Source organism: Limanda limanda, chromosome 12 (genome assembly GCF_963576545.1).
Source record: "Limanda limanda chromosome 12, fLimLim1.1, whole genome shotgun sequence".
Taxonomy (NCBI): Eukaryota; Metazoa; Chordata; class Actinopteri; order Pleuronectiformes; family Pleuronectidae; genus Limanda; species Limanda limanda.
The window spans coordinates 11,353,576-11,379,984 of record NC_083647.1 but is presented as its reverse complement, the minus strand read 5'-3'; the positions used below and the strand labels follow the sequence as shown (position 1 = coordinate 11,379,984).

The window sequence follows — 26,409 nt, the reverse complement described above, 5'->3', positions numbered from 1 at the left end:
TGCATGGAGGGGGAACAATGAGGCGTTTATCTACTGCGTGCCGGGACGGGGCGGGGGTGGGGGTGGGGTGAGGAGCTGTTCTTTGATGCCTCCGAACAATACACCTGTTTACAGTCTCCTTGGTTTCTCCCTTCGCCAAATACATTTCTCACATTCCAAGGGCTCCATTCAATACAGAAAAGTGCAAAGAGAGACTTGCGACCGGCTTTTCTATCCCCACAGCTCCGAGAGAGAGAGAGAGAGAGACACAATGATCCCTTGAGAACTACCTGGGACTTGGTGGGGAGGGAGTTGGGGGGGGGGGGGGGGGGGACGGACAATGCCTGTATTGTCTCGTTTCCATAGGTAGCCGATGCCGTATCAATGTGGCTGTACTCGTGAACCGCTGTTTCCTGTGGCAGAACAGCAGCGCTTACTAACTGCTCTGATTTGTAGCGAGGTGGAGTCCAATCAAGTCTTTAAAAAAAAAAAAAAAATGGAGGAAAAAGAGAGAATGAACCAAACCCCCCCCCCCTCTGGAAGACGTGACACTTTTAAGAGGCCGTGTCGCCTCGGTAAGACACCTGACTCTCCTCGACGCGTGATGTCAAACGGGAAAACAAACAAAGTCTGATAAATAGAATATATATTTACATTAAATATACAAACAGTAAGAAATAGCAGCCTAGACAATAGTGTTGAAACTATACGCATGCTAAAAACAAGTGCTTCTCTATGATCCATGTGACACATCATAAACACTCGACAGAGGTTTCTACACGGTGTATTAAAAAATACAATTACAGTAACTTGATTTGCACAGAGAAAATAAACAGACAGCCCCCAAATACCAGTTAGTGAGTACCAAGATCGCTACAGGCAAGACGTGGCGTCTCTCAAGCTCATAGAAACCAGAACTACAGCTACAGTAAACCCTGAACCAAACTAATAAATAAAATTCTGATCAAGTCTTCTCAGGACAGAATAGACAAATATCAGGAACTTTTAGCGCCACGCCTCCTCTCGAGAACGGACAGAAGAAAATCCACTTCCCGCCCAACAGATTCTCTCGAGGACGAGCGCCGCCAGAGGCTCCAACTTCATCAGTAGTAATTTAGACGCACGTACAGTAAGAATAAATGTGGAGAAAGTTAATTTCGGAGAAAGAAAAAAGTCAGTAGGTTCGGTCACGCGGCACATCTCTGACGAACAGACGGCGCCAACATCTGACGAAAGCACCGAACATCCACCTGTCTCCGTCTTTCCCCTCCCGGCCTGTGGAGGCTCGGCCTCACACACCACGTCAGCGTGCCCTTTAGATGCCATACCAGGAAATAACAAGGTAATTTACTGGCAAATATTTGCTTTTAATCCAAACACGCCAATAAACATGTAACTGACAGGAGCTTGATCTACTTTTATTACATTCTTGTAAAAAAAAAATGATTTAATTAAGGACACGCTTGGATGGTTCCAGTGCAGACGATTACCTTTGTTATGACCTGGTAGAGGGAGTGTGACCCAGATTTGAAGGCATGATAATATATATATCATTCTTGTTTTTAGTAAGTACACTAGGTTGAAGGACTTCAGTAGGCACCAGTGTTACAGGCATCAGCTCCCAACTAGCTCTCCATCCCTCCGCTGCTTATACAACTTTTTCTTTTTTAGTAGCAATTCCAAGGCCGTGTCATCGATATGTGCTCGCTTACATTAGTAACTAAAAGAGCTGTTAACTCTCCCCAATGCAAAAAAAAGAAACATGATGATGTAATGGTCTGGGCCTCTTGTTCTAAACAACATAAAACTGCAGTTGACTTCATTTCAACCAAACATAAAACTGTGAACAATAATATTAATCATACTTCCAGTAGTCAGACTTCATTAGTTTTGCTGCCTTATGATAGTTTACTTGTTAGAGGACTAAACAAATCCCAAATAATAATAAATAATAATAATAATAATAATAAATGTAGAAGCTTTAAAAACAAATCATATATTGCTACTCACGGACGGTTCTGATCTCCCATGTGCACAAAAGTCTCACCTACTCTAAAGATTGTATTAACATATGTTAGCATTAGACATCAATACCCAGAGGGTAAAAACATAGGGTGTTTTTTTTCTTTCTCTCACTAAATAAACTCAACAGATTGACTTAAACAGGGCAGAAATAAACAAGTGCAGTGTCTGATTTGTTCATCGTCGCTCACACAGATCCAGCTTGAATTTCACAGCACCCATGTTGATCTGAGCAGCCTGTTCACCTTCAACAGCGTCGGCACAGTAAACAGCTCCTGCCTCAGAAGTTGCTACATCTTTTTAGACTTGAGAAATGCCACATGGGGTTAGAATCCAAAAGATATGTCTCCGACAGACTGCCACAAACGTGTGTATACTAACAGGAGAATGGTTCAGTACTTGTATTCAGTGTGTGAAAAGACATGTTCTGTCTTACGCCGTGGCACTGGGTGAGAGGCGTTTTATCCGATGGCGAGAGTCTTGACAAGGCCACAGTGAAACTTCCTGATGTGGCGGTAGAGGTCCCCGGACTGGGTGAAGCGCCGCTCGCACCACTTGCAGGCGTGAGGCTTCTCACGTGTGTGCACTACAGCGTGCCGACTCAAGTTATGGGAGTACTGGAAGCTCTTGCCACACTGGCCACAGGTGTATGGCTTCTCGCCAGAGTGTGTGCGCTCGTGGCGCTTGAGGGTGTACATGCAGGAGAAGGTCTTGTTGCACTGCATGCAGGTGGGGACCGAGCCGTCCGGGGACAGCTTGGAGCGAGCGCCTTCCTTCTCGCGGAAGTGTGAGCTGAGGTGCAGCTGCAGCACGTGGGGGCTGGGGAAGACCTTGCTGCAGAGGGGGCACACACACACCTGTTGCCCCGGGGGCAGCAGCACGCCGCTGGAGGTGGAGATGTCTGAAGAGGCCAGGTCGTCCTCCTCCTCCTCCTCGCTGTCCCCCAGCAGCCTGCCCCTCCGCTCCTCCAACGCCCTGCCCGGGCCGCCCTCCCTCCCTCTGCAGGCCTCCCCCTCCTCGTCCATCAGGTCCTCCTCCTGGGAGAGCAGGGCGGCTGTAGAGCCGTTGTTGCCTGGGAAGAGGGCAGCGAACCCTGTCACCACCGAGCTCCTGGCACTATTCCCAAAGCGCTGGCTCTCAGGGCTCATCGGCTCACTGTCCTCCTGCTCTGACAGCAAGTCGTGTTCGTCTTTAACAAGTGGCTCAATGCCCTGCTGCTGGCTGTCGAGGGCCAGCTGTCCCGAGACGTAGCAGGGGTGTAAGGGATCTCTGCTAGACAGAGGCTTGAAAGACAAATCCAGTGCACAGTCCATGTCATCCGAAGCCCGGGACCTCTGGGACAGCAGGACGGTGGAACTACTGACATCAGCTTTTGTTTTTCCAGCTGTTTGGACGCAGGGCTCGGCCTCTGCTGACACATAATTGACACTTACAAGGTCCGGGGACCTGCCAGAGTGACCGTTCGCCTTCTGCCTGCCCCGTGTAGACCTATCACAATCTGTGACAGCCAGCCTGAGTTCGCTGTTGTCCATGTCAAACTCTTCCGCCGGGGGGGCCCTGTGAAGCCCCAGAGACTGTGACTGGAGCTGTCGCCGGAGTAGCTGCTTACTGTGCAGCTCGCCATCCGAGGAATTCTCCCTGTCCAGGCAGCCGAGGCCCAAACCCTCGCCAATCTTCTCGTCCAGGCACGAAAGTTCCTTATCCTTGAGCTTGCCTTTGCACACTTTCACTATATCATACATGTGGAGGTAGCTGGCTGCTGCCAGGACATCCTCCACTGGCAGAGTGTTGAACTCCAGCTTCCCCTCATACATAAATTCAAGGAGCAGACTGAAAGCAGGGGCTGTCACAATGTCACTGTTGAGATGCACAAGGTCCCTTTTGTCTTGCTGGTCCCTGTAGAAGAGATGGAAGTACATGCTGCAGGAGGCCAGCACGGCTCTGTGCGCTCGGAAGCGAGCCTCGCCGACAAGAACAGTGCAGTCACAGAGGAAACCTTGGTGACGCTGCTGACTCAGACACTGCAGCAACTGGCGGCTATGGTCTGGGAACTCCATTCTTCCTTCATAACCTGGTGGGAAACAGGAAAAACAGGATGGTGGATGAAGGAAATGGAGCCGGTCGGAGGAGCTCGCACATCGGACACGAATACAAGCTCGAAGTGTAAAAAAAACAGAGAAATTAACTTCTTCCCGAAATTACGCGTGATTTTTAAAAAGTACAGGAAAACACAGACGGCATGCTTTGAATACAACTTCAGAAAACCCGTCACAATTTTAAAACTCGATCCAGGTATATATTGGAGAAATGTCTACATCGACAACTTTATCGAACTTGGGTCTCCCCTCGGGGATGCAGGCGCTCACCCACCCATGGCCCCCCGGCTGCAGGCGGGTCCGCGGGTCCAGGTCGGGCAGCGGAGGAAGTCAGACACACTTCTTGAGCTGCGCCTCCGGAAAAAAAAATGTGATCGGATGGTGACGCACCGGTGCCTCTCCGAGCGCACACACAACAGCGGTGTTTACAGAACAAGCAAGCAGCGGGACTGGGAATGATCCGACCCGTCCATCGCAGGGGGAGGAAGGGAGAGAGAGGGAGGGAGGGAGGGAGAGAGGGAGGCCGGCGTGAAGATCAGGAGGAAGAAAAAAAAAAAAATAAGAGCAGCGCAGAGTGAGTGAGTAAACTGCTGCTCTGTTTGCTAATTACACTGCAAGCTGTGGAGTCAGCTGCTCTGACATCACCGCAATGGAAACGCTACCTCCAGCTGTGCTCCGCTTCACGCCATATGTTCAAACTCCGGAGCCGTGCGCAGTCACACACAAAACAGACACACAACTCTCCAAAGGGAGCGAGATCCGCGAGTGATAACACCCGACCCAACTTTAGAAATAATAATAATAACAATCCGCCGATCGGGTCGATTGTTTATCAGCTGAGAAAAGCACTTCCATGATCGCGGATGGGGGAAAAAAAGAATGGAGCCGCGGGGCCTTTTTACGCACCGCTCGGACACACGCACACAGCTGGGGGTGTTTCTTTAAAAAGGGGCTAATTCCAAACAGAAAGGGCAAATGGGGAGAAGAGAAATAAACAGTGGATTTGAGTGATTATTAAAAGTTTGATAGGCACACACACACACACACGCAGCGGCTCGCGTTTGCCGTGCGGCGATTTTTACGCACAGAAGTTGGATTATTTTGAAAAGAACACACACACACACACACAAAAAAAGAAAAGTTGCTGGACGGAGGGATCCGAGGGCGAAGCACACCCAGCTCCGGGTCCGCGGTGTGGAGTGGACGCACTGCTGGGATCCTGTTTCCAAAGAAGCAGCGGAGAGCAACTCCCAGCGAAGAGAAGCCAAACTGCGCCGAACGGAGCGAACGAGGCTTTTTACACTTTAACTTTCGTTTCCTGCGTTTTTAAAAAGCGCATAAACCACCCTGCACCCGTACTCACATGTGTCTCCTCCCGATCCGTCGTGCTGCTCCGCCACCTACCAGCCCGGCTCTCCTCTCATGATGTGCGGGCCAGATGTTTCCGCTGCTCCTGGTCGTTTCTCCGAGCTTCGGTCCGAACCCTGGCGAGGCAGGCTGCTCTCTGCTGTGTGTCAGGCAGGTTGATCAGGGCACAAATCTCGCGATAGCACCGCGGCCACAATAAAGTTCGCTGGTGGTGGTGGGTGGTGGTGGTGGGGGTGGGGGTCGCTCCGGGAATTCACACACAGCAGCAGCGGATCACTGGGAACATCTATTGGCTCTTATCGAAACACCTGTCCCTCCATCCGGGGGGGGGGAGGAGGGAGTGGGGTCAACCCTGAAGTGTGGCAGAGTGAGAGAGGGACACATGTGGATAAATGATAAATGATAAACAGAGGAGAGTTAATCTTATCCTTCATTTTATTTGATTTATTTATCATAAAACACACCTCTTCAGACTATACCTTGAATAAAAAAAATTCAAAAAAATTACTAACAATTTTTGAAACTAACAGTTTAGTAGCACTTAAATGGCACTTGCTAATAGCATTTTGTAGTTTTGCTTTATTTTTGAAGAATTTGTACTTTCTTGATTCCTGTTTGTTCTTGGTTTGTACCCTCGAGGTTGAATGCACTTATGGTAAGTCGCTTAAGCTAAATGAAATGTAATGTAATGTAATCATTGTACTCATTGTATTGCAGTACTTTTAAACAGCTTGTACTGGAAATTTGCAGGAAATGTTTTTTGAAATAAAGTCTGAAATCATTTGATAGCGTTTTCTGATAAAATAAAAAGTTAAATACGACTTTCCGTTTTCCTCAGATCTGTTCGAAGATAATTGGATATTCAAACTCCACACCCAAATTCGATTACTTAAAAATTCCTCTCAAAAATTTTGCTTTGGTTGAAAGAAACACGTTTTTTGTGTCTTAAAAATGGCTTTTGGTATCCAGACTGATAAAAGAGCCATAAATCAGGCTTTGTAGGTTGGAGGGCGTCTCTTGGTAACTTTTTAAGGCCTCTAATCCTGCTTTGGGTTGTGGAATTCCCTGGTACCAAATCACCCTGTGCCTTTGTGTTGTTTTTTTTTTTTTGTCTTGAGACAGGGAGGGTGATTTCTGAGATCAGACAAAAAAAAAGGGCACACATTTTGCACATTTTTGAGACTTTATTCAGAAAAAAAAAAGAAAGAAAAACACACACACGGTCCTCAGAGTCTGTTCTGTGATTGTTAAAGCCAGGGATGGTGGCACGGTGGAGAAACAGGGGCTCGGGGCTGCAGCTGCTCATCTCGTGCCCCCCCCTCTCACCCTCTCACCCTCCCCAGTCCCCCTTCAAACCCCCCCCCCTTCCCTCCCAACTGCCTGGGTCACCTTTGCCCTGTGTTCCAGCTGTCGTGTGTTTTGAAAGGGCCATTTGCAGCTCCTCACAGCCTTCTGACACAGAGGGGAATGAGCAATGTGACGGCAGGCGGCAGACACCGGTCAGAAGGGGCCACCGGCTAGATTCTTATCCACTTACTGCTTTATTCCATTTTTAGGCCGGTGCTGTTATACTCTCACAGAGGTTGGATATCTGCACCCTGGTCATGTCCAGATGATCATGACCAAGACTCGGTGTCATGCTCTGAAAATAAAAACCTCTCTGTATTTGGTCTGAACGCTGGATGCAAGGAGAGAATAAAGTGTCTTCCTGTAAACTAAAATAAATACATAAGTGTCTGATGCAAAATTACCATTCAGCACTGACACACTATGCACTATCCATGCAGGAGCAGCGATGTGGATAAGAATAGGAGCAGTGGCCCTGTGTTTCACTGGCCCTGGCAAACGGAGGCGCCCAGTAGAGGAGGGGTGTGTGTTCACAGGGCAAGACAAAGCAGTGGTTGTGCCTGGGGACCGTGGCCTCAGAGAGAGAGGCTCGGCACGGTGAAGGTTCTCACACGCAGGAAAAGATAGAGGAAGAGAGAGAGACGGAGAGAGAGAGACAGAGAGAGAATGAGAGTGGGAGAGTGGGGGAGCGGGGAGAGAGAGAGAACACTTCCTGGAGGTTCATTCTTCCTCTCTGCAATCATCAATGGCATTCTCCCCCTGACCCACTCCTCTCTCAGACAAACAAAAGAGACCGCATTCCAGTGTAGCCTGACCGGCCAACCGGCCAGCCATCCAACCACAGTCCAACCACATCACTCTCCCCAACAGGACCCGAGTCTCATCGTGGGGACGGGCTTAGACTTCTGAGGACACTTGCCAAGCATCCTGGTGCTTTAAAAATCAAAGGAATCCTCTTCCACAAGTGTAACCCACAGCAGATGTTCAAATAAAGTATCCCTGTGTGTTTGTCCTTTAATGGCTATTGTTGTTTACACATCTGAAGATGCTGTATGTCACTGTCACGTTCCTTTATTTGCACGATATTTTGTATTTGGAGAAATACATGCATCTACCAACTCATTAAAAAATAAAAAAATATATAACACTCACATCTGAGCAGAGAACATGCAGCTGGACCCAGGGGAGGATAAGCGTGGGTTAGCAATAGGACAGCTTGTCATTTTTACACTTTGCCTTTTGTGCAGATATAAAAAAACAAGAAATAACATCTTAATTAATGAACTTTAATGCTAACTGTTCCGTGGCTTATTAAGCTACGCAAACTGGCAGCTGGTTTCATATATATATATTTATATATATTTATTTTTCTCACTAACAAGTGATCTCTATTTATTTAAGTAGTGTCACCTGTCAGAGCTTTTCCAATAGAGGGCGTTGAACTTTGCACAAATTGTTGTTGACTTTGTTTACATGTATAAAAAGTATCTTTACTCCTCTTTCAGGTTATTTGTTCTCCACATACGAGACATAAAGAATGTAATTGCACGAAGATGCTCAGTCTTGAATCTTTCGTGCTGCCGCTGCAGAACAGCTGGACAATACATCCTGGGAATTAATGTGACATACAATCAACATTTTTGCTCTGCAGTTGCTGGGAGATGGCTGGAGTATTGGTCAGACCCCCCCACCCACCACAGCCTCCTCTTCCCTATTATGGCCCCTCTGTGTCTAATTGTTGCGACTGCATGTCATCTGCTCTCCTTCAACATCCCCCTGTTCGGCTCGGTCATATTCTGGACAGATGCTGCAAGTATAGACGAGAAAAGAGATCAGATAAGTGCATGACAAGAAAGACATTATCTTTTCACGTTGACCCTTTGAGCCTGTTACTTTTGCTTTGAACCTGGAAGACAACAGGGCAGGCGTTCCCGTCACCAGACCAGAGACAGTCGAGGAGGAGGAGGGATCCCTCACTCAGCCCTGGTTGTATGACAGTAGCAGCTCGGCCAGGCTGATGCATAGTAGCAGTGAGGGAACACGTCACAGTGTGAGTGACAAAGAGGAGAAACAACAGCAGAGGAGGCTGAGCGAGACGGAGGGCAGGGGCCGAAATGTTTTTCATCACAGAGAGGGAGCGCCGCAGCTGTCCTCCTGCCTTCCGGTTCTCCTGACATTATTCTTTTGTTGTTGTGCAACTTTTCACAACAATGGCCTTGCAATGTTTCGTGTTTCACATGTTTGCAGATCACTGCACAGCACTGATTAACCTGATGAGCTGGACTGTCACGCTCACAGACGTCATTTTCATTCTAGAGTCTTATCTACCGTCTAATATTTACAACCGTGTAAACCATGACAAATCTTGCAAGTTGATTGCAGTGATAAGGATATATGAGGATTTCCGGGACCTGTTATGTGAAGGACCTCCCAGTTAGAATTTTTTTTTTTTTTTAACACATTGGCCTAATGATCTGAGGGCTTCATTTGATACGGAGGATCTCTTACTGAGCCGGCCTGTCTGTACCTGTTCTGAACTGGTTTAATCCTGCCTCCCTGCCAGGAAGTCTGTGGCTGTAGATGACTGTTTATCTCAAAATAATCCGGTATAAACAGCAGAGTTACAATCTGATATAACCTGATATTTTTCTTAATGCTTTTACATTTCCTTTTACTGCTTAATGAGGACCCAAGCTACATTCATTATATCTGTTCTGGCTCTTTGTACCTTTGTGTTGCCGCATTTTCATCTTACAGGAAAATTAATTATTGACCCTGGGAACAATACTTTGACAAAACAATGTCTACTCAAAGTCCACTTACTACTGTCTTTAGATTTTTGGGAGCTTATCACAGTGATTGATCCGTTATCGCTGTAGTGATTTTATTCCATCTCCTGATTAACGCAGTGTGTTGGAAACCTCTAGAAAAATAACACTCCACCAAGCTAAAACAGATGTGCCTAAGTGCCAAAGAATTGTAAAAGTTAATTTATAAAGGTTTACTGTCCACAAAGGAACAAATCTAAAGGTTTGTAGTTTACTTGGTTTTCATTGAAAATGTCAATGACCCTTGTGATGTTCTTCTGTCAGGTGTCACAAATAAAGCAGCAGACACATGCGGCAAAGTGCTAACGACATGCAGCATCACATCCATGACTGCACCATTGACAATGGTGACTTGTCAGTTTCTTAAATACATTTGAATACCATTTAACTAGCCTATACAGGGCTATATGCCAGGTCCTGTAGTGACTTCATTGTTTTCAATGTGCAAGACCAAAACCTTTGCTCCTTGACAGCTGAGCAGCTTTGACATGAGTTTAAGGCTCATGCTTTAGTCCAACATGTGCTTTTTCCTTTTAGTAGTTTTCAATATTTGACTCTTTACTTACAGTTTTAATCTTAATTTTTTTAATGCGAGCCACTTGGAATTGTTTCATAGTGAATGTTATATATATATATATATATTTTTTTTTTTTTAGATCTCAAGTACTCTGTAACTTTAACTGTTCATGTGCAATTATAACTAGATTATTTGCAGATACAATTTATAAAACTATATGTCCCTATCAATGATTAAATGACTTTTGCTAGTGTGTTAGATATAATATAATTTTTAAGGGTAATTCATTTAATAGTAACTGATTCCAGCTCCTTGAAGGTGGATATTGTTGGTTTTCTTAGTTTTATCTCATTGTAAACTGAATGTTTTGGGATTGAGGACAACTGATCAAATGTAACAATCAAATATCAAGTGGACTTGGGCACTGAGGAATTTGTTCCTATTTTCTGACATCATGGAGACTTCTGTGTTGGTTTGCTCAGCCTACAGAAGAGCTTCAGGCTTGTTTCCTCATACCTGCGGCATCTGGGTTTGCAGGAGCTGCTTTAGAGAGACAATTCATCATGACGACTGCAAGGAAGCTTCACTCGGATACTGTGATGGAACTACTGTGGGCAAAACAAAAAAAATCCTAGCTCCGGAAGTGTCACTCAACAGGAGCCCCATAGGACATCCAGATCTGAATGGCCCATTTGAGCACACATTTTCAGAAAGCCGGAGCAAGCAAAGGAGAGAGTCTGTGTCAGAAATCTCTCACTTATCACTGTACAGTCCATTATAAAGTGAAGTTGCCATTTTGAAAGTGCTGTACAGATATTTAGTGAAACTTTATACCGTGCACTCATTGTTTCCCACAATGCATCAATGGTCACTAACCGAGCACTATATACCATAATGCATTGCCCTCCCACCAGAGAGATGAAGGGAAATAGGGCAACAGGAACAGCCCAACATGTCGTAGTTATGTAAAGTCGAGCACGGCAACACATCATAGAATAAAATGAGACAATCATGTTTATTTCTACATTTAAACATCATTCACCATGTTTTATCTAAGTATTTATACCAAGCAGCAGAGAAAACTTATTTTCCTTTGCTGATGAGCTCAGTATTGTCGCGTTCCATTACACATCGACCATCGTAATGATGTCACACCCGAGTAACCCGAGTTGATAGCTTTCCAGATGCACCGGAACAATGTGTACGTTAGCCAGCTAGCCATTGTTAGCAAGAACAGTTCATAATATGCACTACGTGGCATTTCACGCATACTAACACTGTAGTAAAGTGTCATCAGACAGTAATTGGACTGTACTATGCATTCGACACATGTCCCACATCACACATTTATGTTTAAAAACCATACATTTTTTTTGAATAAAATCGAAACAATTTAGAACTAGAATCAGAAAGTAAACTTGCAGCCAGACGAACCTTTAAAGGGAGGATTCCCACAAAAATGAAAATTCACTCATTATCTACTCACCACTATGCTGATGGATGGGTGGGTGAAGTGTTTGAGTCCACAAAAGGCTTTTGGAGTTTCAGGGGTAAACAGCGTTGCAGCCAAATCTAATTCAATAGAAGTAACTGGTGACTGATTCTTCGAACAGAAAAATACAACAGAAAAAAACATGAAATTCCTAAATGTCCTGTTATCCTCACGTTTAGGGTGAAAACATGAAGTAATTGATGCTTTTTCGAGTCGAATCTGAATGCCGGGTTCTTGCGGACACTTGGATTACGCCACAGGAGCAGAATCAAGGCATTTTCTGTTTTTTTCTGTTTGAAGAAGTGGTCCACAGTTACTTCAATTGTATTGGATTTGTCTGGAACACTGTTTACCCCTGAAACTCCTAAAGTGTTTTGTGGACTCAAACAATTCAATAGTGGTGAGTAGATAATGAGTGATTTTCATTTTCGTGTGAAGTATCTCCTTAATGTAACACTGCCCATATAGTCGTCTACATAGAAGACAGTGCTAAGGGGTAAAGTAGGGGTTGGTGGATGGGTGGCTCATTTCAGACACCGCCAGTGGGTCTCATAGTTATGTTAAAAAACCATGAAAATGTTTTGAATAAAAGTGGACCCAAACAATTAAGAACAAGAATCAGAAAGTGAACTTGCAGCCAGGTGAACCCTTAATATCTCCACTTCCGGCAGTGACTTTTTAAAAACAAGTCTATGACCTCATGTGATTGAGGAATTGTAAAAAAAAAAAAAAGAGAAAGTAGAGAGGATCCCCCTGGAAACCACACTGGAGTGGCTCCCGGACGCCATTGTGGCTCCAGATAAAACAGCGCCGGGTTCAACGGGGCCACACGCAGAATGGGCTCCTATAGAAACACTGCAGGGCTGGGGTGGGTGTATGTTTTTTTCAATGGGGGCCTCATGAAAGCCTCCACTACTACACCCGAGCGAGCGGCGGTGAACCGGGCGGGCGCTAGGACCCGGGGAGAGCCGCGGGCGCCACAGAGGCATCGCAGCCGGAGCGGCAGGCAGGGAGGTGTAGTGGAAGAAAGGCGAGAGAAACGGAGTCAATGAGAGACTTCTGTCCAGGTTGTTGAAGGAGCCACCGACTCCCAGTCCCGACACGACCTCTCCGACCATGACCCGGACGCCCTGTTGAACCCCCCCGCGCAGGTAAACCCGTCCGCGTTCTCCTCCAGCGCGGCTCAAACCAAGAGAGAGGCCGACGGCTGAGACGGGGTAGGTCCCCATTGTGCTTCACATGGGATGCGGTGCTTCTCACCCGGGCTGCCCCGCTAGGCCCCAGATCCTCTCGCTGCTTCGCTCACCTCGCTGCGCCGCCGGAGGAGCAGCAGGAGGAGGAGAAGAAGAAGAAGTTGTTGCTTTTCTCTCTCTCTCTCACACACACACGCACACACATGCGCGCACTCGTCCCTCTTAGTGAGTTATCGTTGTTTTTGTTTCCCCCCCTCCCTCCCTCCGCCACACAAACAAACATCTACATGCTAACCGTCATTAGCTAGCCATCATTGTTTTGGGAGGGGAGGGGAGGGGTCTAGGGGGGGCTAACACCACCACTTCTAGGGCAACACAGACCCCCCCCCCGGCCCATGCCCACCCACCCCAACCCAGGCCATATAATATCTGCAGTCCTGCTACTTTAATCCGTGCTAGTTGTTATTGATTCACTGGAGCCAGGAGGTGAATGAAAACACAAACAAACGAGCTCGACTCCAATTGTTGTTGTTGTTGTTGTCATCCACCACCACAGCGTTTGTTTACTGGTTCGAGTGAGTGACTGTGAGAGGCAGTCACTCACTCAGTTTATACGCTTGTGCTTCCCTGCCTGTTGCTGTAACACTGCTGCACCCACACACACACACACACACACACACACAGTGACACACATCTGTTGTTGTGACTTGTTGTATCTCTCCCTTAAAGAACCTCTTTTCACTCACAGGGAGGTCAGAAGGGGGAAGAGAAGGTCACGATAGGGCTATTTTGAGTCCATCTCGACCGATCATGTGGTTTCCAGTGTTTCGGTGATAAGGTTCACCCTCTCTTCACTTCCACTGGTGACAGCTATGCATGTTAGCGCTGAATCAGGTTAGCCTGAGTGGTTCTTTAGAAAGTGGCGTCATTTTTCGCTGGAATCTTATGAAATCGGCGCCTCTGACGTAAAGTGTAATCATGTGGTACTGATGGTATTACTGATGTTATTGTCTGTTTGTCTCCATCTCTCAGGGATTTGCATTTGCATGTACAGTATGGGGAAAGGGAACATTGTCCCCAGGCATGCTGCACCGGTTTCTGCCTTTACTGTCAAACTGTGTTTATCGGTCATGAGACTACATCTGTCCAGTGTGTGTGCAGGGGGACGTGCCATGTGACCCGTGGAAGACGCAACAGCGCCGGCGTCATGATGCAGCCAGTGACTGCTCGGCTGTCCCTGTTCTATTTAGAAAATACCAGTCGCCTCCCACCCGATCCCCTCGCAGCTCCATTGACGCAAATGTGCCACCAGTCGCATGCAGAAATCCGAGGAATGCGGTTTGAAAGTTTGTCCCTGTACACACAGGCAGACTTATGGTGACCACCACAACCCCCACTCCCCCAGCCCTCTGCCTCAGGAGTTTAGATGTATTGTCACTGAAAAGCCATGCGCTTCCGATGACTGTAGCCCACCGCGTCACCAGCGCATCACAGCTGTGTTCTCGGGAAAACTGAGGAGAAGTAAACACTTTGATTTCATTCATCTTGTTTGCTGGTTGCTCCACGCTGCTAAACGACCAAGTGATTTCATTTGTAACAGAGCACAGACTTCAAAGTCTCTGGAGACAGAAGGAGGTTGTGACGACTGGTGTTTATTCATATAAGTCCGACTCTAGCTTGTCTGCAAACAAATACATCGACATGATTCGTGTTTGGGTTTCTGTTGGTGTCATCACAGGATTAAAGCAGTGAGCCCTCTTGGCTTTCAAGGTTACCAGAGCCGTGGTCTGGTTTTTTAGCTGCCACTACCCACAATATTCTTATCACTGGCGATGTGTTTTCAGGGAACTTGAAAGAGGAACTTGGCAGCGAGTAGTAGATCTGACTAGAAGTGGTTCCATTGTCTCATTACAACACGAACCAAATGTGGCTTCAGGAACCGTTTTGAGGCAACAGGTAAACATGTTTGGTGCTCCCGTTTCCTCAAATCTTAAATATCTAAATGTAATGTTCTATCTTTTGTAGCCACAAGCCAGCTGCTGACATAGTTGTTTAACTAGAGCGCCTGCAGAAAATAGAGCAAAAGCAGTCTTGTATCTTATCGATCTGCGATGAAGGAAGTGTGGCGATGTTGACCTGAATTTCTGCTTCCTGCCCTAAACTCAGTGGGACTGTCTTCTCTGGTCCAATGACAGGCTCGGTGTGTGGCATCTCGGCTGCATGACACTGATTTGCATCGAATGGGGTTCGCCCCTGGAGCTGGAGCCAGAAAGATGAATGATTGAGAGCTGCACTGACAGCAGGGCGGGCAGGCAGGCGGGCAGGCAGGCGGTGGCCCAGAGGCCTGAGGACCATGTGACCCGCTGTCAGGGTATTGGGTTCATTCAGTGGCTGCTGGCTGCAGCGCTGGCAGCGGCCCAGCTTTTCCACACAGGCCGCAGTAGCAACAGGTCGCTCCCATTAAAACAGCAGCGCTCTGTTGTGGCTCCAGAGCCGGTCTTGTGCATGTGTTGCTTTTTTGGCTGTGGTGCGCATGCTTAGGTTTGTTTGTGTGATGTGTCCCGATGTGTGTATTATGTGTGCGTGCCTGTGTCACAGAGGACACACCAAGATGCCGAACGGATCCAACAGTTTGTGTGAACCTTGGTTTGAATTGCATTCAGTTTGCTTTTTCTTTTTCTTCAAATCCCTCGCTCCAAGATCCTTCCAACATCGAATGTGTGACACAAGCACCACAACCCCAGTGCAATAAGCAACAACAGTGAGCAAAAATAAACTCCTGCTCTCCTAAACTCACTTTTGCTCATTGATGGAAGCGGGCAGAGGCCGAGAAAGACGTGTTGATCGCACACTCGCAGACAGACTCACTCGAGCCTGGAGCTGTACTGATATGACTCGCAGCCTGTCAATAGTCACATCCACTTCCTGTTGTTGTCCCCACCAGTAGGCTGGATGGGGGTCACTCAAACAGAGCTCCCTTTTGATGGCTTCACTCTGACGGAGCAGCGGCAGGCAAATTGATTTCAGTTGATGGTCGGATATCGCCTGGTGCAGTATGTGACATTTGTGTGAACAAGCGTGGCAATTGATCATTCTCCTGCTTCCCTCCTGCTCTGAAAGCTGTATTATATCCTAAAGAAGCTCTGAATTAATGAAAAGGTTGAGTGTTTTGGTTACAATAGCCTGCAGGTTTCTTCGTATATGCTGCTGCTGCTGGAATTCAGCCCTGTTTGGTTTACCAGATGACTGTCAGTCCAGTGTTATCCCGTCTTATATCATAAACTCTCATTAGAGTGTGAGCAGGTATACAGATGAGATGGCTCTAGTTTTCATTTGTCTCTCTGAAGACCTTTTGACATGGTCCCTATAATGTGACGGCAGCTTTTTTCACATCTGTTTTGTGTGAGAAGATTTGCCCAAGTTGTTGTTCTGGACACAAACTTCCGCACCACTTCCACCACAGGTCATGGTGAATGAAAACCCCAGCACTCAGGGTTTGCGGCGTGTAAAAGAGCAGTAAACAATGCACTTTCTACCCACAACTTCCCCAAATCATTACTAAAAAAATCACACATTCAGGCCCATTCAGTTGCTGTTCTGTTTCACTCTGGAGAGTCTGAGTAAACCCACGTGAGAATACAGAAGGAGATAATTCAGAGGGGTGTTGGTGGTGGTTTTTTCTCTAACACGTGATGGATGTGAAACCTGAAAAAAGACAGGAATACAAACCTTTCAGAATGTGAAAGAGGTTTCATAAGACACTGACGAATGACGCCTGCATTGATGTGCTGTTAACAAAAACGAATGAGCTCTGCAGCATAATTTATGTCCTGCAACCTGCACGCTGAGCCACCCGTCACCCGGAGATGAATCTAATGTTGTCAACGCGTCTAATTAGAGAATACCTGCTGCATTCTTCATATTTGAAAAGCAAACTCCAGAGATTGTCTGGACATTTTCCAGTGTTCACAGAGACTTATGACAGCAGCATTCTAGTAATCTATAATGTGTTTCATTATCAAGTATTTGTTAGGCAAAATCTTAATTAACATGACTTAAGTGGTCGAGTAATATAAATAACTTCATTTGAAACTCTAAACTATTATTTCATAATAACAGAAACATCTGTATCATACTAAAATATATATTCTGAGCAATATGTACAAGCACAGGTTGATGAGTTTTTATGTTTGGAGACTGCTGAGCTCTATCATAAAGACTAAATATGGTCATAAATTAAAAACATAGGGAAGTTAATCAAAACGTGGAACACTTAAGTGTTGCTCTGATCAGGGAAAATAGCGATTTGAAAATCCTTTTGTGTTCAGACATTTTACGTCGGACTTTCAGTCTCGTTTGAGTTTTAACCAAAACAAAAGTCTACAAAGTCTGCTGCCCCCCCACCCTCTTAGAAACTCGTATACCTACAGCAGAGACATCACATTCATCAAACGTTTCCAAATCACTTACATTTTCAACATTCCTGACACTTATACCTACAGAGTAAAAACGCAAGAAAAAGGATTTGGTTACAGAATCAACATGGACAGCATTTGTATATGATTTTAGGAAAGGATCCAACCATAAGCTGTGCAACTGCAAAATAACTTCAATCATTTTGACATTATTGGATGACTTTATTTTCTAACTCACTGCTGTTCTCATCACGAGTAGAAAAGAAAGCTCAGTATTTCAGAAATGGTTGTGTTTTGTGAGAACAGCATGGAATTTTCCAATACGGGAAACTTTATTGTAAATGCCAAAGACCGCGGCCTTACACAGATATTTGACCTTGCAGCGGTGCAGGTTTCACATCTGAAAGGGACGGCTCTGTGGTTTTAGCTTGTACTCCTCTAACTGGGCCATAAAGCAAGAGGATCTTCTCAATTCCACTGCCTGTTGACCCGAGGGTTAATATTCAGACAAGTGGAAAGAAATCTTTTACCTCAATACGGGCCTAATTTTGACTCCTCTTCAACTAATAGGTTACCACCATTGAGAAGTCGGCTATAAACCCCAGGACCCCGTCTCCAGGCTCCTGCACAGGGCTGCGTGAAGGAAGCGAAGCTGTGTCTCTTCCTGTTGGAAACCTGGATCCTCAACCCTGCCCACCATCATGACCAATGTGGTGATCGTCAAGGAGGGATGGCTCCATAAAAGAGGTAAATAGACAGACAGATAAATCTTTTGCGTTGCAGTTTGATTTAATATCTGCTGTTAAGTCTTGAGTGTTTGGTGTTTTGGAATACATCTGCACTTGAACCTCGAAAAGATCATAACTGAATGCACCTCATAATTTGATGTTCCTTTGTGCAGTTTACAATTAAATCAAGATGTTGTAGAGTCATAATCACCCTGTGCACGTGAAACCATAACTCAGAAATATTCCGGACTGACTGCAGGCAAAGAAATACCCCCGAAATACGATAATAATGTACTTTTTGTTTGTAATCTCTTGTCAATACCTGTCGGACTAATGCATTTAACCAATTCTACTTGGTTTATGCATTCAGCACATGCATGGAAGGTTTTATCTACAGCTCTTTTGGGGCGTTAATTGGAGTACAGTATAATGATTAAAATGTTTCGACTAGTTTATCTTCATTCCTGGCATTCTTGGATTAGGCAACAGTTTACTGTAGTGTGTATTATATTAAAATAAAAGCTGCAGAAATGCCTGAGCTCAATCCCAGATGTCCGTGGGGATTGATTACTAGTTGAACCATATTTGAACAGCCACAGATCTAAAGAGCCACCCAGTTGTGGAGTCCCCAGTGGGCCCCATTCAGCTGCTCTGACAGTGCTTGTGTGGCGTGGTGTGGCTCTGTGTCGGGCGTGAGTCCTGTTGTTTGGACGAAGAGGCATTCCTCACATACCTGCTGGCTTTGAGCAGCTTAATGTGTTCATACTAACTCTGCCTTTCGAACTGCGACTGGCTCACGCAGCCCCACACCACCACCACCACCACCAGGGGCAAAATAGGATCAGGAATTTCTCCAAAACCGCTGAAGGGCGCCCAGGCCCAGTGCCAGAGATCCAGGCTTTTACTGGAAGAGGGGAAACCGAGGCTCTGACTGAGGGGATAAGGTGATGGGAGCAGGTCACCAGGAGAGTTCCTTGGGACTCTATGGGGGGAACAGAGTTCTGCTGTGGTGTGTTAGCCACCCAGCCCCTCCCTCCTTGAGGCCTGGCCTAAGAGCATAACAGTCTGCTGTTTTAGGAAAGGGTCAGTCAGCCTGGTTGGACTCAGTCGGTCGGAGGCAGACACACCCTGGTCATTCCAGTGAGCCTACGGACTAAACATTGGTTGCTGTTTGTGTCTTATCAGCAAAAGTTCTATTTAGTGTTGACCAATGATAAAAAGGTAGAAACCTTGTTAAGACCTTTATCAAATCAATAATCCTGGATTAATGATAAATCATCTGCATCTAAAACTATAGCGAAAAAATATGTTTTTGTCTGCGTTAGTTAGTTAACAGGATCATGCAAAATCTTGGGGAGGGGTTGGGCATTACCCCAGGAAGAACACATTACATTTTTGTTTTTCACTTCCTTTAACATAGTGAGATAATTGGTTTTTCAACTGTTTCTTTGTATTCTCAGAGAAGAGTGTGTCAAATTTGGTGCAATCAAAATCCGGATCTATTGAATTTAAGTGAGGTTTCATAAGGAGACTGTTGGGCCTTGGTGGAGGTTTGCACTCTACTGAGTGTCATTCTGGTTGTGTTGGAAGCAGAACCATCATTTATTTGGAAGAAAACGTGTAAAATTTAATTTGTGTTGCATTACAGTCAAAGGTTTAGGCTAAAGTATCATTCATTCTATGTCTGTTCATTTATATATCAACAAAATTGGCACATCTTTTTTCCTTATTTTCAGCCGATAAAATAATTTTGACCGAGAGCCTGTGTTAAGTGTAACTATACCAGAAGTCAAATAGTGACCGTTAGAATAACAGTTGTTGGCTTGTGTGACAGTACATGTGCATGTACACATACACACACAGACAAACTGCTAGCAGTGATAGCCTTCTAGTTGTTTCACACACACACACACACACACACAGCATGCCAACTCACTATTCCTGAAGGGAAACAAACAAACAACCCTTCAGGAATAGTGAGTTGGCATGCTGTCGCAGCCCAGCAGCTGTGCCCTGTGAAATGTCACCCAGAGCCGCAGTGTTTTGATTGGAGGGCGTCCGGCTGCCTCCTTGACAGGAAGGCTTTTAGTGTCGCGTCACTGTCACGCAGTCTTTGCCCCAGAGTCACGGCACAGAAGGTGAACCTGCAAGTAGCCCTGTCTCTGTGTCCATCAGCTCGGCCGGGAGCCCCCCCCTAAACTGCTATCCTCCCATGATGCACCTTTCGTTAAATGTTGTGCGTGTGTGAGTGCGTGCGTGTGTGTTTGTGTGTGATGGCGCCACCCAAGTGACTCACATCACCATGTGGGCGTAATAATAAATGGCTTATACCACTTCCAAGTGTGTTCAGCCTGCTCATTACTCCCATGTGTGCACTCAAAACACAAATTTAACGTTTTCAAAAGGACGTCCCTCCATATTTCCATCAACATTGTGCGTGCGCTCCACGGAGATGGTCCCGCTCCAAACCATGACTTAACAAAAGCGAGCACAGTCTAAAGTGTTACGTCGTCTAAAGTGTTACGTCGTCCTCCAGTGATGCCTCGTTTAATGGTTTTATGGTGAGCTTGTCACCGGCTGCAGCTCTGGTGCCACAGCTCACACACACACACACACAAGTACACGCACACACTCTCACTTTCGCTATTTGATTCCTGTCTGATTACTCATGTTCAGAATGCTCGATAAAGAATCCGTAGCAGCCATTGTGCCTCATTATTCCCGCTAGCCCCCCCAGTGGAGCGACTCTGTCATTAGAGCTGCAGATTCTTGGCCTCCGAGGGCTCCGTACATTTGTTCCAGACAGACTGCACTCAGTGAAATGATCTCATTCTGAAGGACACACCTTGATATTTTCCTCTTTAAGCCTATGTGCTGCAGTAATGTGTCTGGCTCATGGACACTGTCTGCGATGTGTTGTTGTGACGGTTATCTTGGTTTATCTGTTTTTGGAAGGACAATTTTTGGAATGCAAGACAAAGTCGCTGAGTAGGACGGGAGTTGTGTGTGTGTGCGTGTGTGTGTACGTCTAGAAATGCGTATGCAAATAAGTGCGTGTGTATTGACAAGTGCAAAGCCTATTTATTCAGACGTTACGCTGCCAGCAGGACGTTACCCAGCGCCCTTTTACGCACAGACCACATCGCAAGTACAGCCCTGCATAAACACTGTAACTCTGTTGTTACTATCACAACCAGTTGTTATACGTCCCCAAATGATACTTCCCTTTTAGATCCGTCACAGTGCACCCACACGCTCTGAATGTGCCTACGGCCTCTAGTGGCCACAGAGGCCGAGTAGCATGTTATTTCTTTTCTGCTAGTGTGTTTTTCCATCAAAGCCCGAGCATCATCAGACATCAAAGAGGCAGATTGTGGGTTCCCTAGTTTCCAGGGAAGCGCCGCGGCCAAGAACCCAGTGAAGCTCGACAGAACAGCGCTCGCTTGTCCTCCCCTCTTCCCTGGCCCTTGTTTGTTTGACTCATTTGCTCCCTGACAAGTATAAAGAGCCGGCCCCCTCGTTAGGCTAACGAAGGCCACAACAACTGTTGGATTTGGGTAGCACGCTCAGCTGGCTCTGACTCATGAGGGGAGGGGTGCGGTGAGAGAGGGAGGGAGGGAGAGCGGAGAACACAGCAGTATGAGATAGCGAGGGGGAGATAAAGGTTGTGGTGGTGGGTGGGGGGCGGACACAGAGCGACAGAAGTTGAGCAGCGACTTTGTGATATTCCCAGAACATTGCTCAGTGACCCGGTCGGCCTCGGCAGAGCGGACGGATGCTGTGTGCTGCACAGAGCCTCTCGTGGTTCGGTTTGGAGAGCATGAGCTGATTTGCTCCTTCGCTGGTCATGTGCCTGAAGGACGCCCCATGCTCTGCTCCTCCAAGCAAGACCCTGTTGGTGGTCCAGGAAAGTGCATGAGACGCAAAGCGGGAACAAGAGAGTAGGGCGGGGGTGTGTGAAACACCACACACAGTGGTCCATGTAGGGGAAACCATTTTTCTTTCAGCTCTTGAATGTTTGGTCCTTGTGTAGTTTTGTGTGGGACGTCTCCGTAAGGGAACACGTTGCGTGTTTCAAAGTAACGGACCCACCAGATTAAAAATGTCTCATGATGCTGCAATGCTGACGGTCTCAGGATCCCAGCAGGTTGACTGGCTGCCAGCTCTGCTGCCGGGCTCGCCCAGGCTCCTACACATCCCCTCATTATGGCTGTCATGGGCCACACACTGCTGCAATACACAGACGCACATACACACATGATGTACTGTGGAAGTGGAGCAATAGCTCGTCCCTTTTGCTGATATTTTCAACTGCAGTGTCACAATCAAGTCTTAAGGGCACGTCAAATAACACTATCCTTTTATATACTACTAAAATGTTTGTTATTTATCATCTAAATTTTTTAACTAAATGTTAGAGTAATTATAAACAAGGTTCATTACTTATTTTGAGTCATTTTTGGTTTTAGTCCATATAGGCAAGACTCTGGACATCCATCTTGGCAACACCACCAGGCGGCTACTTCAGGCCAACATGACCTGTGTAAATGAATGGGGAAAGAATCATAACCAGTTCTATACTGGACTTAATCCCCAAATAAAGGACAAAACCCTTAATACCTGTACAACACATGCACAAGGTTTCAATTGCATCAAAGCAGCGACACCATGGACGTAAAGATGTAAGACATGACGACTCCCAAAAAGTGAAACTGCAGCCTCGTGATTGCCACCTGGTGGCTGGCTGCAGTATAAGTAACAATTTCGGTCTCCTCCATGTTAATAGAAGTGATAGAGTTGTAGGAAAATATTTCTGTACTTTCTTTAAATGGCCACTAAATATTATATAGATTGTGCCCAACTTTTCAAAAGTAACAAATAGCACAACTTATGAAACTACATTTAGTCAACGTTCCGTCTTTCATTTTCATATTACTGCAGTCAATCATGTATTCAGCGATTCTCAATTTTTTTATAAGCTTCTATTAAAATATGTAGAATCAAACAATTAAAGAACAAGAAGGGAATTTAATGTTATTTTATCTACATGTACAGGGAATACATCAGAGATTACGAAAAAGAATTTAAAGAGATCAGGTAAATTAGGATTTAGTAATTATTTTCATTAAGTAAAAAGTGAAACCTTCCTGTAATTTATATTTTTATTTTTTAATAACCAGCCTAAAAAGTTTATGGGTAACAAATCAGATGTTGGTAGCAAAGTAACCTGTGCAAACTAAAGTTAATTTAGTAGTTTGACCAAAACCAACCAACAAAGCATGTTTTACTTCTTACAAAAGATAACTTTTCATCAGTTAACCCCAAATTTTCTGGTGAAAATGTCATCTAACACCAAACTGATGAACAGCAGTGGAGGCTGAGATGCTCGACAGCTTGGGTGATGTCGCCCCCGTAGGCAGCGTCCAGCAGCAGAGGGTGTCACGCCGGGACACCAGCGCCCTGGCTGGGGGTCCGGCCGTCAGCACAGACCCCCTGCTCTGGGTAATGGGAAGCAGTCTTCCTGCTAAATGTGGTGGAGAGAAGTAAATGAGTGGGGTGCAGCTGTCGGCAGGCCGGCTGGCTGGCAGCGCCGCTGGGACCAGGAGGCTGAGGGAGGTGGCACCTTCACCGCTCGGCTCCTCCCGCTGTGTGCTTACTTTGCTGTGCCGAGTCCGCCTGTCCTCCACCACTCTGGTCCCGCCTCCGTCACTGTCCTCCCCTTTTTTTGTGTCTCTGTTGTTTCATCTCTGTCATTCCTCTTGTTCTTGTCCATTCTTAACTCCTACATTCTTCCTCTTCTCCTCTTCCCTATTAACTCCACCCGTCCCTCCCTGCCTGCCCCAAACAGCTCACCCACTTTCCATCCTCCCCCACTTCCAGCGCACGCTCCCCACCCACCACCCTGTTGCTAGGATAATGACCCCGCTGACAACTAAAACCCACGGCGGAAGCGGCTACGGACCAGCAGAAAGCTCCCAGTCTCCGACATCAATCACATCACTGGCACCTCTTGCCGGTTGAGGGCGGGTGGGGAGATGGAGATGAAGGGGATGCTCAGTGTGCAGACTGAGAGCTGACTGTAGGTTATGATATACAGGGTTCCTACGGTCATGAAAAACCTGAGAAAGTCATGGAATTGTTAAATGTTTATATCCAGGCCTGGAAAAGTGCTTGAAAAAAAGAAGGAAATTTGTTATATTCATATTCATGTCGTTCATTTACGCTGAGTTTTAAATAATTCATATGCTTTTAAAAGAAGTACGCTCAAACTACAAGCAGGCATACTCTCTCATACTAATTGAAAAGTTCGGTGGGGAAGCAGGCGGGATAACGCACTCTCATTGTTATAAATACTACATTTTGTCACTTTTTCATGTGTACACCGAGATCTCACTAAATGTTTGGTCATGGAAATTTGGTTTAAAGTCATGGAAAAAGTCATGGAAATCCATTGGTCAAAATGTGTATGAACCCTGGATAAATATCCTCCACATCAGCTTCCTCTGGTGCTGAACATTCTTTTATTCAGATTCAGAAAGTTTCATCACACTTTCAAGAGGAAGTTGGTCTTTACATCGTTGAGCAGCTGGAGATTGTCTTCCTCTCCAAAAATAAACGGGATCCTTTCTTTAGTCTTTTTGGTCGGAGAGTGTTAGATCCTACACTGGTCATTGAGAGTTCATTGGCACTAATTTGCCTCTAAATAATGTGTGTTTATTTGTTTGCCATGCAGTAACCCAGTTAACTAATCCATGGACTGCTTGTTTACCCAGGGAGAGGGGGGGGGGGGGCAAATCTCAGCCCCAGTGTGGCAGGGGGGGGAACTTCCCACAGTGTCTCTATGGTAATCAGCAGGTGTCACTCACCACGGAGAAGAAGTGAGGGCTTTCTTATGAGCGTGAGAACGAAGGGCAGCCTCCACCGTGCCCCCCCCACCCCATCCCCCTTTACTTTTTTTTTTTTTTCCTGTCGGGGCAGCGGCAGCGACCGCGGTGACAGAGAAAAGGAGCGAGGGATAAGGGCGAGAGACAGAGAGGGCTACATCGGAGGCCAGGGCCGCCCTTCCCCACAACCTGTTGCTGCCGCTGCCAAAGCCCTGGCAGTGCCCCCCCCCCCATCCAGCTGCATGGGAGAGAGAGGGGCGAACAAAAGAGGGTCGGACAGGAGGGGAGGAGGGGAGGGTGCTGGAGGACATAAAGAGACTTGGTAAAAAAAATGAAGGAGGCCGAAGCCCCCAGACAGTTTAGGGTGGCACGTCAGCCTGGCGTCGCCTTATATGGGCACAGCGAGCTGGGGCACATGGGTAGTTTTGGGGGCCCGGGGATGCACGGGCAGCCCGGCTTCTGACCTCCTGCGGCTCACAGCAGGGGGGTTTGGTGTAAGGGGCGGAGTCTGTGGTTGCCAGGGCTCAGCAGTGACCCCCCCCCCCCCCCCCCTGCATCAGGGAGCCCCCCCCCCTCTCCTCTGGAGCGGGCGGGCGCACGGTGGCTCATTGAGATGCAGGGCGCAGGGTGGCAGGCCACAGCTGCAGCCCGCGGGCCGAGCGCGGCAGCAAAGGGCCGAAGGGACGGCGGGGGGGGGGGGGGGGGGGGCGGCTGAGGGGAAAACCAACAAAAGGCGCAGCCCCCCCCCTACTCCCCTCCTCCCTCGCTTTGGAGTTCAGAGTCCCTAATCCTCAACCTCCGTCTAACCCCCCCCCCCCCTCATCCGATTCTCACCACTCACATGCCACAGTTCACGCAGTTACCACTGGCTCCCTTCCTCTCATCCCCGAGCTCTGAATGGCCAGAGAGGGACAAAACCCAACAGCAGACCCCCCCACCCCCCCCAGGAAGTCCAACCTCTGGGTGTAGGCACTGAGAGCCGCGTTTTGTCTGACCCTCTCACTGTCTGTCTGTCTGTCTGTGTGTGTGTGTGTGTGTGTGTGTGTGTGTGTGTGTGTGTGTGTGTGTGTGTGTGTGTGTGTGTGTGTGTGTGTGTGTGTGTGTGTGTGTGTGTGTGTGTGTGTGTGTGTGTGTGTGTGTGTGTGTGTGTGTGTGTGTGTGTGTGTGTGTGTGTGTGTGTGTGTGTGTGTGTGTGTGTGTGTGTGTGTGTGTGTGTCAAGGTGCCAAGGTGCCAAGGTGCCAGATAACTAAGGGGCAATACTATGTTTTGAAAGTGTTATAAGTCTATAAGATGATGGGACAGAAAGGGGGGGGGGATGCAACAGAGCTGTTGGTTTGACAAGACACTGTGATGATGAATGTTGAATGATGTGTGTTATTAAATCCAACATGCTACAGCAGCTGGGACCTCAGCATTCCCGACGTTGTCATGTAGAGACGGACAGAACGAAACGCTTCTCGGAAACAGCCACTAACCTCTGTAGTCTCTCTCTCTCTTTCTCTCTCTCCCTCTCCCTGATGTCTAAAGCATTCCACGTTT

The 26,409-nt window shown here is 46.8% G+C and overlaps 2 protein-coding genes across 3 annotated transcripts in view; one reads left to right on the top strand and one right to left on the bottom strand.

Annotated features, from left to right (window-relative positions):
• Positions 1-489: 489 nt before the first annotated feature.
• Positions 490-5,594, bottom strand: zbtb42 (zinc finger and BTB domain containing 42). The gene is made up of 2 exons (XM_061082864.1): positions 5,461-5,594; positions 490-4,072 (listed from the first exon to the last, which is right to left on the bottom strand). Exon 2 carries the CDS (start codon positions 4,056-4,058, stop codon positions 2,463-2,465), a length of 1,596 nt encoding a protein of 531 aa, XP_060938847.1. The 5' UTR covers positions 4,059-4,072; positions 5,461-5,594; the 3' UTR covers positions 490-2,462.
• A 7,082-nt stretch (positions 5,595-12,676) lies between these two features.
• akt1 (v-akt murine thymoma viral oncogene homolog 1) overlaps positions 12,677-26,409 on the top strand; it is a 36,350-nt gene continuing 22,617 nt past the window's right edge. Inside the window, exons 1-2 of one of the 2 annotated variants that reach the window (XM_061082785.1) lie at positions 12,677-12,800; positions 17,828-18,004. In XM_061082785.1, the coding sequence (XP_060938768.1) occupies positions 17,959-18,004 (46 nt within the window). In that variant the 5' untranslated portion in view covers positions 12,677-12,800; positions 17,828-17,958. The other variant, XM_061082786.1, reaches the window with a different exon arrangement.